This window comes from Hydra vulgaris, chromosome 15 (genome assembly GCF_038396675.1).
Source record: "Hydra vulgaris chromosome 15, alternate assembly HydraT2T_AEP".
Taxonomy (NCBI): Eukaryota; Metazoa; Cnidaria; class Hydrozoa; order Anthoathecata; family Hydridae; genus Hydra; species Hydra vulgaris.
Genome location: NC_088934.1, coordinates 3717501 through 3732790, shown reverse-complemented (window position 1 = coordinate 3732790; position 15290 = coordinate 3717501). Strand labels below are relative to the sequence as shown.

The following is a 15290-nucleotide window of genomic DNA, read 5'->3' as shown; positions in this document are numbered from 1 at the left end:
TAATCATGCTTCTATTCAAAACAGAATTTTACCTTGAGAACCCTAATAAAAAAACTTAGACAAACCATTACTTTTAAGATTTGCCAAAAAAGTAAAATTAGAAAAAAATTTATTAGAAAAAAAAAAATAAAAACAACCAAAAAATAAAACAAATCACGAAAAGCAATCGCAATATGCTTAATTCGAGCCCTGTATATATATATATATATATATATATATATATATATATATATATATATATATATATATATATATATATATATATATATATATATATCGATCTATAGTTTTTGTTTCTCCTAGATTGTTCAATTATTTGCGTTTTAAGGTGGGGAGAAGTTTTGCCTCTATAACAGGAATTACATTTGTTATTTATAAATTTGAATATGCAGGAGTACATACAAATTTATAAACAACAAATTATTTGAACTCTACAGGAAGAGGATCCTTTAGTGAAAACATATTAGAGATTTTGAAAGAGGTAAAAATCAAAATAAAGTGTACAATATTTTTTTTAATGATAGAGTTTAAACTCTTTTTGATATGAACAGATATATTAATAACATAAGGATGTGTAAAGTAGTTTTTCATGACTTCTTGGTTTTCGGATTCGTGTTGATTAGCAGAAACAGTTTTTTTGATAAGATAAGAATTATAAATTTTATTTATAAGCCAAGACAGATACATGTTGCTTTTAAGAATGGTAAAAAGATTATTATTGTCATATTAAAAACCAAGTTATTAATTAAATAAAAGTAATTCTTCATTTTAAAGGTTCTATCAATTTAATTAAATTTAACTTGTGTGAAAAAGAGATAAAACTACAAAAGGAGGTATAAAGCCTGAATACGTTTCCTTATGAAAATTGAAAGAACATAAGAATTGATCTGATCACGGTTTGATCTCTCTAAAACTATTACCTCATTCTTCTTCATCATCAGAATCCCCATTTTATGTAACCTCTTTCAACTTCCTTAAAGCTGACTAGGATTCATTCTGTGATTTTCTTTGTGATGGCCCTTAGGTAGAAACCTTTTTGTCTTCCTGCTGATAAATGTGTTTTGACTTAATTTCTTGGATTCAGGCTTGCATGGAATCTTTTATTCCCTCTCGGCGATTCCAAGTCAAAGTTCAATCTTCTCCATGGTTTTCCTCACATTGTGCTGCTGCAATTTTCAATCGAAACCATTACTTCCATATCTATCAGCAAAACAATTCTCCAGAAAACAGACGTCTGTTTACTATTGCAAGAGACCATTGTATAAAGGTTTTGTCTAATGCCAAAGCCAGCTATTCTCAGATCATGAAACCTTGTATTTGATCTCAAATATTAGGCTCTTGTGACATCTGGAGAATCTTTAACAGTATCTACAATAAGGATAAATCTGTTATTCCACCTCTCTTGTATGGCTCAGATTTTGTCACCTCACCGAAAGACAAAGCTGAATTGTTTGCTAAGAAATTTTCATCAATATCATCTCTTAATTCCAATAGTTGCATTTTACTGACTTGATTCCACTAGCTGCCTATAGCCGACAAACAGGTTGATTCGATGGTTGACATGCATATCACTCCAGCTTCTGTATCTAAAGTGATTTTCTGCTTAGATTCTTTTACAGCTTATGGTCCAGACAACATACTGTTATAGACTTGCAGAAATGTTCTCCGGAACTGTCATCTATACTTTCAAAGTTATTCCACAAGTGCTTCTCAGAGTCTTGTTTTCCAGCCTGCTGGAAAGCAGTATCTGTTATCCCTATTTTCAAAAATTCTGGAGAGCATTTTATTTGTCTAATTACCGTCCCATAAGCCTTCTTCCTATCATAAGCAAGGTTTTTGAATCTTTAATTAACAAACACTTAATCTCTTGAATCTAATAACTTACTTTCTGATCATCGATATGTATTTTGATCTTCTCATTCTACAGCTGCTTTGCTAACAGTAATAACCGATAGGTTTTATCGTACATTAGATAGAGGTGGAGATATTAAGGGTATCGCTCTTGACATTTCTAAAGCTTTTAATAAAGTTTGGCATGTTGGTCTTCTCCATAAGTTTTTTTCTTATGGTGTATCATCTTTAAGATTATTGAATCCTTCCTAACCAGTCATAGTATAAAAGTTGTCCTCGATTGACAGCACTCTTCTTCATATCCTGTAACTTCAGTGATTCCTCAAGGTTCAATTCTTGGCCCTATACTCTTTTTAATTTACATTAACGATCTCTCAGATATTATCACACCTAAGGTGGTATTGTTCTTTGATAATACTACCATTTATTTTTGTCTTGATAAGAAGCCAACACTCTCTGATTGCTTAGAGCAACACGCTCTGATTGCTTAGAGGGGGCATTTGAGTTTGAAAAAGATCTTACTTCTGTCACAGCATGGGGCAAGTTCTCTTTTCTTTTAAAGATGTCAAAAAGATTTGAAAACATGAAAAAAATACTTATGGTATTGGTTTAGTTTTATTGCTTAGTAAATCTCAGCATTGTTTAATAATCTCAATGTAAACACGGATGAAAAATATTTGTTTAAATTTTTACCATTTCTGCGCAGGCATAAATTTTATATCATAACTGTGAAAAGCGTGTTAACAAATTTCAATTCTGTTGCTAAACATTCTATTTATAAATATATTTTAATGAATTGTTGTTTCAACTCTAGCAATGGTTTTTAAAACATCAATTACTTTATTTAACAAAAGCATTAAGGACATCTTTCATTTTATTTTACTTGTAACTTATTTAGGCAGAGGTTGAGACAGTGAGGTCTAATAAAGCGCCATATATTGTATTGTATGTTATTGGTATTTTAAATATTACCTTAGCCTTTTCTGTAGAGTCAAAAGGTGAAGATGATTGGTTATCAGCACGTAGAGACATAACAATTATAAGGCAATTATTTAACAGACGATTAAACATTTTAACTTAATTAAAGAAGTTGAACAAGTTATTTAAATATAGATATTAAAAAATATTGAAAAAGTGTTTGCATGATGGGAGACTGTCAAAATAAGAAAGCTCTAATAAGAGAGCATCAAGACAATGGCAACATCATCATCATGGATTAATTTGGAATCAGTAAAATACAAAGCACTTGATGTTCAATATATACCTTATAAAACAACAAAGAATAAAAAAATTACATCAATAAATCCACTATGATGATGATGATGATGATGATGATGATGATGATGATGATGATGATGATGATGATGATGAAAATAATGATGATGATGATGATGATGATGATGATGATGATGATGATGATCATCATCATCATCATCATCATCATTGCTATCATCATCATAGTAGATTAATTTGTAATCAGTAAAATAAAAAATAATATACTATGTAAACAAATTACCTAAACTTTTATTTCATAACTTTTTTAACAATGTATTTTAAATATATTACTCAAATATATTTACCTTTTTTTGATTGGGTGAAGGTTGTTCACATGCTTGGCAAAATGAAACAGATATATCATTCAATAACGTACAATGCTGACACCTCCACTCTTGTGGTATGGTGCACTTTTTAGTTTCTTTTGTTTGCCCAACCTCGAAAGAAGACAACAAAGGTGCTTTTTTCATAAGTTCTTGCTTCAGCTCTGTTTGAATTGAACTTTGTTGATCTGGAAACTGGAAACTAGCTTGATTTCTATCATTTGATTGGTGATCCTGCATTTTGTGCCCACAATTTGAACAAAACTTAGGCTGCTCAATAAAACGGTAATTGCACTTAGAACACAAAAAGGAGCCTATCGATGAAAAAAATGTTTTATAGCTTTATATTATTAAACCAACTCTGTTTCAAAACAAACAAAATAATAAGTTAATGCTACTTTTTACAATAAGTTTACTATATGTAATATATATTAATTAAATATAATATGTATTAATTATTCATTAACTTTGTTAATAATAATATTTATAATCATTATTTATAAAACAAGCAGAAATATTTAATATACCTGCAGATATATTTACATTAGAACTAACTAATGAACTTTCATGAGATAAAGACTCGTTAAAAGCAAACTCCAAACTCTTTGGACCTTGATAGGCTAATGAATCATGTTGCTCAACAACAAAGGATGGATTAGTATTTGACACATTGTAAGTAAAGTAGACCTCTGGAATCATACCAGTCATATGCAATTTTTCAAAATAAGGATGTTTGTGATTTAACAAAAAATCTATTTCATATTTAGCAATCAACAAATCTATAACTAAATCCATTACTATGCTATAATTAGGTTTATCTTCTAAAGGAAATACTAAAATATCTCCATTAGGTTGTCTTATTTTTTCTTTGTATCCCATGCTTTGAATAATTTTATCAGCACCCTTTACAGTCCCAACTGAAGTTTTGTACAAATTTGAAGAAGTTGAAATTTTTCTCCAAGAATGGTATCTTAAACTCTCTTCTTTTAAAAGAGTCATACCATATTTTTCAAGTAGATTAAGTGTTGTAGGAATGCCAGAGATATCAACATCCTAAAGTTTGTAAAAAAAATCTTTTAAATAAATTTGTGTTTTCTTTTTTATCATAAACTTTTATCTTATAGGAAAACTACCCATATAATAAGAAATAAATAAAATTATTGTTACTAGTCTTAAATTTCATTATATTGGAAACTTTTAGCAGAAAAGAATTTAGAAATTTTCAGTGAGATAAATACTAATTTAATATTTGTAGAGCTGCAATATCTTCAAAAAACGGCAGTTTAAAATAAAACAAGCACCCTTTAATTTTTGGTTGTGGTGGAGAATTTGAGTTAATCTTGTTTAAATAGATGTTTAAGTAGGTGTATATATATATATATATATATATATATATATATATATATATATATATATATATATATATATATATATATATATGGGCAATTCCATGGCGTAAAAGAAAAAAGCAGTCAAATTTTATTCTATATTTCGTCGCTTTGGTTTGGAAAGGTTAATATTATAAAAATTAAGAAAAAAAAAAAAAACTTTTTTTTAATGCTAATTAAAATTATTCATGTTATTGTTATTTTATTTGTTTATGTATTCATATTTTAGTTGACATATAAATATACATAAATAAATAAAAATTAGAATTATATAAATAGACATTCAAAAAAAAAAAAAAAGATTTATTTGCTATAAGGGTGTGTCAATTTTAGACTCTTTTTGAATAAATGGTTTAATAAAATTTGGGATATAAGTAAAAGTTGCAAAATTTTATGGAAAATTTAAATCTGATTAAATTTTTTAAATCAGAAAAATATTTACTTAGATGATTAGCCTTTTTATGAAAGTATAAATGGTTTTTGTTTTCTTTTAAATGGAATAATGACGTTACCGGACAATACTGTCTGTAATAAAAACAGACTTTTAAGCAACAAAACAAAGTTACATTTAGTTTATAAATAATTTATTTAACTTAATATGTATAAAATGTTTTGAAAAATTTTTGTATTAAATGGGTAAAATAACTTTTAATTTCTAAAACTTTACTTAAACATATTTTTTTTTATCTTAATGATGGCCAGTAAATTATTTTTTCATTACCGCAATAAGTAAACAACTGCAAACTGCATACTGTTAAGTGTAAATTTAAGAACTTTTAATCGATTGCTTTCATTCTTATAATATTAACATTTTTTATTTATTATTACTAAACAATAATAAAATCTCTTTAAATACTTTATAACTTGGAGGAAAAATGGCACCAAAACCAGGTTAAGTACTAGTACACAAATTAGTGTTGCATTTGGTACTGGAAAACAGTTTCTAGTTTCAGAATTACTAACCAACAGAGACGTTATTAGATATGGAATTTTATTAAGAGGGGGCTGTGAAAACATAAAAAAAAAGAAATTATCCAGTAAAAGAGATGGCCAAAGATATACTTCCAGCTTTATTACAACAGTGGTTTAGTGTATTTGGAATTTATACCACCTAAATTAATTACTGACAAAAAACTTATGAAAAATAGTGACATTGTGGAAGAGCACTTCAGCAATAGTTTGTCCAAGAAAAAAAGGAGCTAAACAAAAAATAAATTTTAAAGAAAAACTTGATAAACTTTTTGATATAGTCTCAACTACCTTTCTAACAACTTTATATATATATATATATATATATATATATATATATATATATATATATATATATGTATATATATATATATATATATATATAAATATATAATATAAATGTATATATATACAACCCGTAGATGTTGTCCGAAAGCTTTTTCCATATTTTGTTGACAAAAAGTAAAAATTAAAATGCAAGACCGGAATTATTTTTTTTTATTAATTGATAGACTGCCTGCCACAACCAAACCCTCAGTCGATGTAGCAACACTCCCTTGCGGGTCAGGCTAAAAGATAGTAGATGTAGCAGCACTTCCTTGCGGGTCAGGCTATTTGTCAGTCGATGTAGCAGCACTCACTTGCAAGTCAGGCTATATGTCAGTCGATGTAGCAGCACTCCCTTGCGAGTCAGGCTATAAGATAGTCGATGTAGCAACACTCCGCGCATGATTTACAGTAAAAAAAATAAAAGTAAAAACATTTTATCAAAAAAATTAAAAATAAAAACATTTTATTAAAAAAAATAAAAATAAAAACATTGTTTATATTGTTAAAAACATTCAGAATGTTTTTAAAACATTCTGGTCAATTAAATTTGCGTTTTTGTGGTTTTTTTAAAAAACGATTTATTTGTAATTAAATTAATGGTTTTTACTTTCGTCCAACACGCAAATGTTGGACGAAAGTCAAAAGTAATTAAAAGTGACGTATGTGTTGGCGTAAGAATCACTTTATTCCTTCCGCTCTTCCCAAAGACAACAAACTATAGATCTATATATATATATACATATATATACATATACATACACATATATAGATATATATATATATATATATGTTTATATATATATATATATATATACAAATATACACTCTTGTTATTAAAGTTAAAAATATATAAAATATTCATATTAAAAAAATTTTAAAATTTAATATAAATATTGTATCTTAAAAATGTTTGCAGCAAAAAATAAAATCAATGATGATAAATTAGATAATGAAACTGTTGTTTGATATTTTATGACTCAAAACATTTAAACTTTAAACAGCTTTCGTAAAAAATAGCTAAAAGTTTAATTTACAGTTTATTTCAAATATTTGTTGCGCGTGTAACCTAAGTTAAAAATGGAATTACCCATATATATATATATATATATATATATATATATATATATATATATATATATATATATATATATATATATATATATATATATATATATATATATATATATATATATATATATATATATATATATACATATAAATATACTTATATATATATATATATATATATATATATATATATATATATATATATATATATATATATGTATATATGTATATATTTATATATATACATATATATATATATATACATATATATATATATATATATACATATATATATATATGTATATACATATATATATATATGTATATATATGTATATGTATATATATATATATATATATATATATATATAAATATATATAAGTATATATGTATATATATATATATAACTTTCAAATTGTTTAGCTCCCAATTCCATTTCTTGTTCCAATCATGAAAATAATGATTTGTTTTCAAATAAAAACTGTTTTCAAAACTGTTTGTGCTGCTTGTGTAAAGTGACTTTTAGATTGTCTTCTTTTTAGACAGTAAAATGGCATCAAGTTCGTCTGGGAGTTCGTCACAGAAGTTAAGAAAAGATTTTCATGTCTGTCTTGTTGGCTACATTTCAAATCAAATCATCGGAGCCAAATTAACTTCGAACCAGCAAGTTTTACGCGTTTTCTTCTACAATGTAAGAGTTGTAAAGCTTACAACAAAGGAAAGTGCAATACTGGTGATTCAAGAAATTTCTATTTTTTGGCAAAAAGCACAAACTCCTACTAAAAGAACTGACCACTATGTTGAGAAGTTATTGAAACTGTATAATGAATAGAAAGGCTTACAAAAGAATTTGACGAGAGGTGCAGGCAAAGACAAAGAAAAAAGAGATATCTTTGTAGACAATATGGATGATCTGTTTGACATAGCTCATTCAGAAGCTTTGGAACAGATGAAAAATGAAGAGGATAAGAATTTCTTAATCCTTCAGCACCAAAAAGGACAACCAGGGTCTATGCTTGGTGTGGATCATAAACTAAAACACAAGGAAGAAAATTACTGACAGAAATGGGGTTTACATATTAATGGCTGCTGCAGAAGCTTTCAGATGTGATACTGAAAACCTGGTGATAAATCGCACTTCTTTTTAATGTCTTAGAAAAAAATTTAGAGAAGCAGGACACTCATAAATTCAGCAAAACTTTAACCTAAATGATGCCAAGAATTAGTGCTACACTGAGATGGAAAGCTGCTACCACACTCACTGGTGTTGAAAAGGTAGATAGCCTGGCAATAATAGTAACTTTTCAAGGCAAGGAGCAATTGTTGGGAGTTCCTGAAATCCAAACATCTTCAGGTGAAGAGCAAGCTATGGCTGGTTATTAAGCAGTGGAGAAGTGGGGTTTAACCGACAAAATTCAGGCAATTTGCTGTGATACGACAGCAAGCAACACAGGTCGAGTAAATGGTGCCTGTACAAACCTAGAAAAATTGTTCAATCGTGACCTATTGTACCTCCCTTGCCATCACCACCTTTTTGAGTTAGTTTTGAGGAGCTGTTTCGAGTCACTGATGGGTGTAACTTCTTCTCCGGACATGCCTTTTGTCAAAAGATTTAGAGAAGCCTGGACGAAACTCGACAAGAACGTTTATATAACTGGTAGTAATGAAGTGCCTGATGATGTCCGCTCTACCATTCTTGGATTTGTTGAACACTACTTTTCTACACAAAAACAGCAGAGAGATGATTACTGAGAATCGTTGGAGTTAACAATGATCTTTCTTGGTGGCATTCCAAAGAACGGAATATCGTTTCGTATACCAGGAGCTGTAAGTCATGCTAGATGGATGGCGAAGGCAATTTGTGCATTCAAGATATACCTGCTTCAAAATTAATTTCAGTTATCACATACGGAGAAGAACTCTTTAAGAAGAATATGTATGTTCCTTGCTTAAGTGTATGTTCAAGCCTGGTTTCTATCATCAGAAGCAATTACAGCACCATATCATGATTTCCTATTCATGTGCCAACTGATTAATTATCGAGACATAGATCTACAAGTCAGTAAGGCTGCTGCAAAGAAATTTTCCAATGACCTCTGGTACTTAGTTCCCGAAACTGTTGCTCTCGCCTTATTTGATGACAATGTTTTAACAGCAGTTAAGGCAAATATGGCTCAAGTTTTGCTCAACAAAGATAAAGAAGCAGAGGAAGAAAAAAATCAAGTCAAGAGATACATTCTTCCTGAAAAAGACTTTTCTTCCTTTCCAAACATCGAGTTTCCATCTCTGTTAACTCCTGGTACAAAAACATTCTTCAACAGATTTTCTCACAGCTCCGATTTTCTGAACAAAGACCCTTCAATATGGAAGGATGATCCTGGTTACAAAAGTGGAATTGAAAAACTTAAGAAAATAGTGGTTGTGAATGATGTTGCAGAAAGAGGAGTCAAACTCATTCAGGATTATAATAACATTCTCACCAAAGACGAAACTGAGAAACAATTTGTTTTACAGATAGTTGCCGGAGACTGCCGGAGACTAAAAGTACCCAACTGCTACTAAATCCTGTCTTATGAAACAGTAATGTTAAAGGTTTATTGGTTCACATTATGTTTTGATTCTATGGACGTTATTGTTGTACATGAAAATGCTTTTGCCTTATAGCTTTTTGGTGTAGTAAATAAGAACATGGTCGACATAGACAAGAGTATGTCACTTTTGAATGGAATTAATCATTATGCATATTATGTTTCAACTTAAAGGCGTTTGAGGGTCGCCTTGCAGTTGTATGATTGAGCTGAAATTTTGCACAGTTCCTTATTTGGTTGATTGAAACAGGATCAGGGGTTGGGAGGTGCAACATTTTCACCTTCGAAAATTTCAATACAGCTAAGGGCCACCCTAATATATATATACATATATATATATATATATATATATATATATATATATATATATATATATATATATATATATATATATATATATATATATATATATATATATATATATATATATATATATATTAGTAAAAATACTTATCTAAATTTTTTTTCCAACAACTTGTTTCTCCATCAGTAGGTGATAAACTTTTAAAATGACAAAATTAAGTAAGGATTATGTCAAAACACATTGTTTTAGTTGAGGAAACTATAGGGTGTACAATTAATTTCTAATCCCCCTCATATTTTGTATTACCAAAAGTGGATGTATTATGTATTACAACAGTGAATGGTGATTATTAAAGGAAAAAAAGATCTTCACCACATCCCTGGTAGTACCCTTGAGCAGGGTACTACCTGTGATGGGGATCAAAGTCGGAACCTCTCGCTTATGAAGTGAGCACTCTACCACTACACCACAACTGCATCTGTTTACTAAGTTGCCATGACTGATAAAGCAAAATTTCCCCTTTCTCAGTATGCTGTTTTAATGCAAGATTATTTCGGATGTCATCAATAGGGAGTTAAACAATGTCTGGACAGATTGGTCAGGGAATACACCAGACTTTAACTACATTTTCTGCATTAACAGACTTTAAGCATGTATGGGCAAGGCTTTAGAGCAGTTTTTTTAAAAATCCTAGACCCCAAAACCACCAACAATTTATCACAAAAGTTTAAAAAGAATGGGCTTCCATCACCCAGGAGAAGTGCAATTCACTTATTAAAAGTTTTAGTGTTAGAATTTCGGAATGTTCTGGTAAAAATGATGAAATAACTCACTGCTGATCAGTAACATTGTTCTAAACATTTTGTGAAAAAATGAATAAAAAATATTAATGAACAACTGAGTTACAGTTATTTATATAAGGATACAAGGGGGGTCAGAATTTAATTGTACACCCTGTTATTAAATTTATTGTTTTTAAAAAAAACACGAAAACGCAAATTAAAAGATGAGAATGTTTTTATTTTTATTTTTTTACTATCTTAGAGACTGCTGCTACAAGAAAGTGCTGCTACATCATCTATCTTATAGCCTGCTGCTACAAGCAAGTGCTGCTACATCGATTGAAGGTTTAGTTTGGCCAGGCAGTTACAAATGATTTTAAAAATATTTTTTTTTCTTTTAAATAAATTTAAAAAAAAAAAACATAAACTTGACATTTTATGAGAAAATTTAAAACTTTTCTATTTATAAAAAGAAAAGTCTTTCTACATTTAAAACTAATAATAAAATTTGTGTCACAAAATTGAGTACCTCTACCTCGAAAAAAACCATCACAAATTCACTAAACCCTTTTGTCTACCTGAGAGTCGCATGATATAATTTGTGAACAAACCTTAACACTATTAAAACATTAGTGAAAACTATAAGGAAGCAAAGTTATAAAAAAGGCGCTATTTTTTTATCAAATAAAAGAATTAAATCATACTTTTTGTGACATTAAATAATACTGATACGTAATAAATATCTTTACTCTGTAATGTAAGATTTAAAATGCAGCAAAAAATGATTTAAAAAATATATACTTAAGTAAAAGTATAAGTATGCATTTAAAAAATTATTTAAAAAGTACAAAATTTACAAAAAAACTACTCCATTAAATTTTAACATTTTTTAAAAAACTAAAAAAATGCAACTTTATAGACTGGAATGATTTTTAATTTCTTTTTTTTAAAGTTTTTATTTTTATATTTTTCCTATTTTCATATATCCACTGACTAATAGGTAGTAAATGCGAGGAGTGTTGCTACATCAACTGACAAATAGGTAAACAGATTCTATCTGTTGACCAGCCTCGCACCTCTTCTTTATTTACTATGCTGGCGCAGATATATTTGTAATACATTGTATCCAGTTTAGAATGTTGAATGCTCGATCTTCTTGACTCAATGCATGGGTTTTACTTGTGTCTCTGTTTGTATGACTAGGCAACTCATCCTATTTCCTAATGAAGGTACAGCTCTAAAACTCAGTTTTATGGTTCTAAGGCCGGCTGGTAGTCAGGTTTCCCAGACTCTGTGGTAGCTCTCAGAGAGGCTGATTCCATCAACAGCTGAAAAAAAACAGACTACTAATAGTGCTATGTTGCGCATGGGAGGTATCCCTGTTTGTACTTTTGATGTGCATTATCAAGGCCACATTTAGAGCCCTTTATTACAACTTAGGGTTTATTAATAGTATTGAGGCAATCATTTGGACTATTAAATAGCGTACTGAGTACTATCTGTGCTTACTATCTGTGAGTCAAGTTCTTTAACAAATTCAAAACTGACTAAAGTATCAAAAACTATAAAACACAAAAAACCATCATCACCACCTTTCTAAATCTACTAATAATTTAATATTTTACTACTAATATTTTATTAGTTAATATTGTTTATTCATTTTTTCACAAAATATTTTGAACAATGTTACTGATATTAGTGGTCTTCGAAGTAACTTTTCTACTGTTGAGTCTTATCTCTTGCAAAGTTCACTACTTGCTCTTTATGAGATTAATTTGAGTTTGGCTATCTCATCTTGTGATCTGAGTGTTGATGGTTATCTTCCTTTAATTTGTAAAAACTCTTAAAGGCACATGCTTGGCCTGGGCATTTACATTAGTGAGAATTCACCCATTACTCTGGAAAGTAGGTTTGAATCTACTAACTATACTTTTATAAGCTTTTGTTTAGCACCACTTCACTCTATCGCCTTCCTCTTTGTTCTACATTGCTGTCCTTCATCTCAAGACTACACTCTTTTTGATGCGCATTACACTGAATGGCTTAGTTCTAGTGTCACTGACTCTGCAGGCATCAAGGCCCATTGATGCCTGCAGAGTCAGATTGGTAAGAAGATGTTACCTGATACATTCTTACAGTGTATCCGGAAACATCTTCTTACCAATCATAGTTTAAAAGTTGTCCTCAATGGACAGCACTCTTTTTCTTATCCTGTAACTTCGAGGTTCTATCCTTGGCCGTATACTCTTTTTGATTTACATTAACGATCTTCCAGATATTCTCACATCTGAGATGACATTGTTCACTGATGATACTACCATTTATTCTTGTCTTGATAAGAAGCCAACAATCTCTGATTGCTTGGAGGGGGCATTTAAGCTTGAAAAGGATCTCACTTCCTCTACAGCATAGGGCTTTCAGTGGCTGGTGAACTTTAACTCAGATAAAACTCAATTTTTTTCAGCTAATCGTTATTGCAATCATCTAGATCTTTCTATATTTATGAATGGTAATGTACTCGATGAGTCATCAACCTTTCATCTTCTAGGATTAACTCTTACTTCTGAACTTTCTTGGAAACTATATATCAAATCAATTGCAAAATTAGCATCTGCTGAGGTTGCATCCTTTATTGTGCTTGCCACTTTCTTACTCCAGATTCTATTATTTATCTCTATAAATCTCAAATCCGGCATTGTATAGAATACTGTTGCCATATCTGGGGTAGATCTTACAATGATGGCCTTTCCCTTTTAGACAAGGTGCAAAAACACATTGTAAATATAGTTGACCTGCTCTTGCAGCCAACCTTAACCATTATTACATTGTCTCTTTTCAATAAATACTATAATGGGCACTTCTCTAAAGAGCAAGCATCTTTTGTGCCATCTACTAAAATTTATTCTCGTGTTATTTGTCATTCAATTAAGTCTCATCCTTTTACTAAGTTCCTAAGTGCTCCAAAAACTCTTATTCATCCAGCATTTTTCCTTGAACATCAGCTCTTTGGTATTTACTTTCTTCATCTTATTTGCAATCTTTTATGTTGTAAATAGCAATCGACATCATGAGGTATAAAAATTTAGTTAAAATTTCTGTATATAAACAATTTTTGGCTACATAAAAAATTTTTAAGTAGTTTTAACAATAGTTACCATAGTTACATTTTAAAAAATAAATAATTACCAAGAAATGTCACAAAAGATTATATAAAAGATGTGAAGTAATTAAAAATAAAAAACAAAATAGGAAATAAAAAGTAATATAGTTGAGAAATTATATTGTTATAGTAATAGTGTATGATTTTAATTGTGTATTAAGTAAAGATTTTTCCATCTCAATATGGATGCTTTCCTTAATTTTGAGTTCATACTTAGAGGAAGCTCTGTCAATAATGGAAAAGGAATCAAGATTTGTTGAACTTTTACATTTTAGTGATGAAGTAAAATGTTTGTAAATATAGAAGGCCTTATCTGAACTTAAATGTTCTGAAATCCTTGTTATGTTGTGTCTGGTGGTGTCATCAATATATCCAACATTACAGCAGGAACATACAAATTTATAAACAACAAAGGATTTATAAATTCGGGGATAAGGGGTCTTTTGATGAAAGCATACACTTATTTTAAAAGGCTTGAAAACTAGTCTTGCTTTTGTGTTATCTTTACAGTATTTTTTAATATATTTATTTAATTGATGTTAAAGTGTATTTGAAATTTCTTCAATATAAGGAAGTTTAAAGTTATGTATATCAGATGGTTTTGATGATAGTCTATAAACTTGTACAAGTTTTTTAATAAAATGTTGAAGTATTAAACTCATTATTTACAGAGTTAATCATCATATCAAGAAAGTTTAATTTATCAACTTCTTCCTCTTTAGTAAATTTGAAGTTAGGGTGTTGTTTATTTATTTATTCTAGAACAGTGAGTGCATCATCGTTATTTTTAAAGATACAAAAGATAATATATACATATTTTTTGTATTAACCTATATATATTTTTTTTTTTTAATTTACTATTAACTACTTCACTTCTTTTATATACTATTTTGTAAGGTTTCTTGTTTATTTTATAAAAATATAACTATGGCAACTATTGTGAAAACTATTTAAAATTTTTAATGTAGCCAAAAAAATTGTTTATATACAAAAATTCAAAATAATTTTTTATACCTGATGATGTCAATTGCTATTAATGAAACATGTTGTTAATAAGTTTTTAAAAAATCGTTATTTATTTAAAAATTATTACAAGTTAGATTTTGACCATTTTGAAATCTAATCTCATTTTTTTCATATGAAGGATAAAAATTCATTATTGTAAGTTAATCATTGTTTAAAATAAAGTTTTAACTCATAAAATCAGTGCCTTTATTTTTTGCTACTGGCAACACTGTCACTTTTGACAACC

General features: G+C 28.9%; 1 protein-coding gene across 1 annotated transcript in view; it reads right to left on the bottom strand.

Moving 5' to 3' along the window:
• Positions 1–15290, bottom strand: part of LOC136092468 (uncharacterized) — a 129179-nt gene that overhangs the window by 95926 nt on the left and 17963 nt on the right. Inside the window, exons 2-3 of the mRNA XM_065820743.1 lie at positions 3977–4502; positions 3432–3763 (exon numbers count right to left, since the gene is read on the bottom strand). Coding sequence (XP_065676815.1) covers positions 3432–3763; positions 3977–4502 — 858 coding nt within the window. The remainder of the gene's footprint in view (positions 1–3431; positions 3764–3976; positions 4503–15290) is intronic.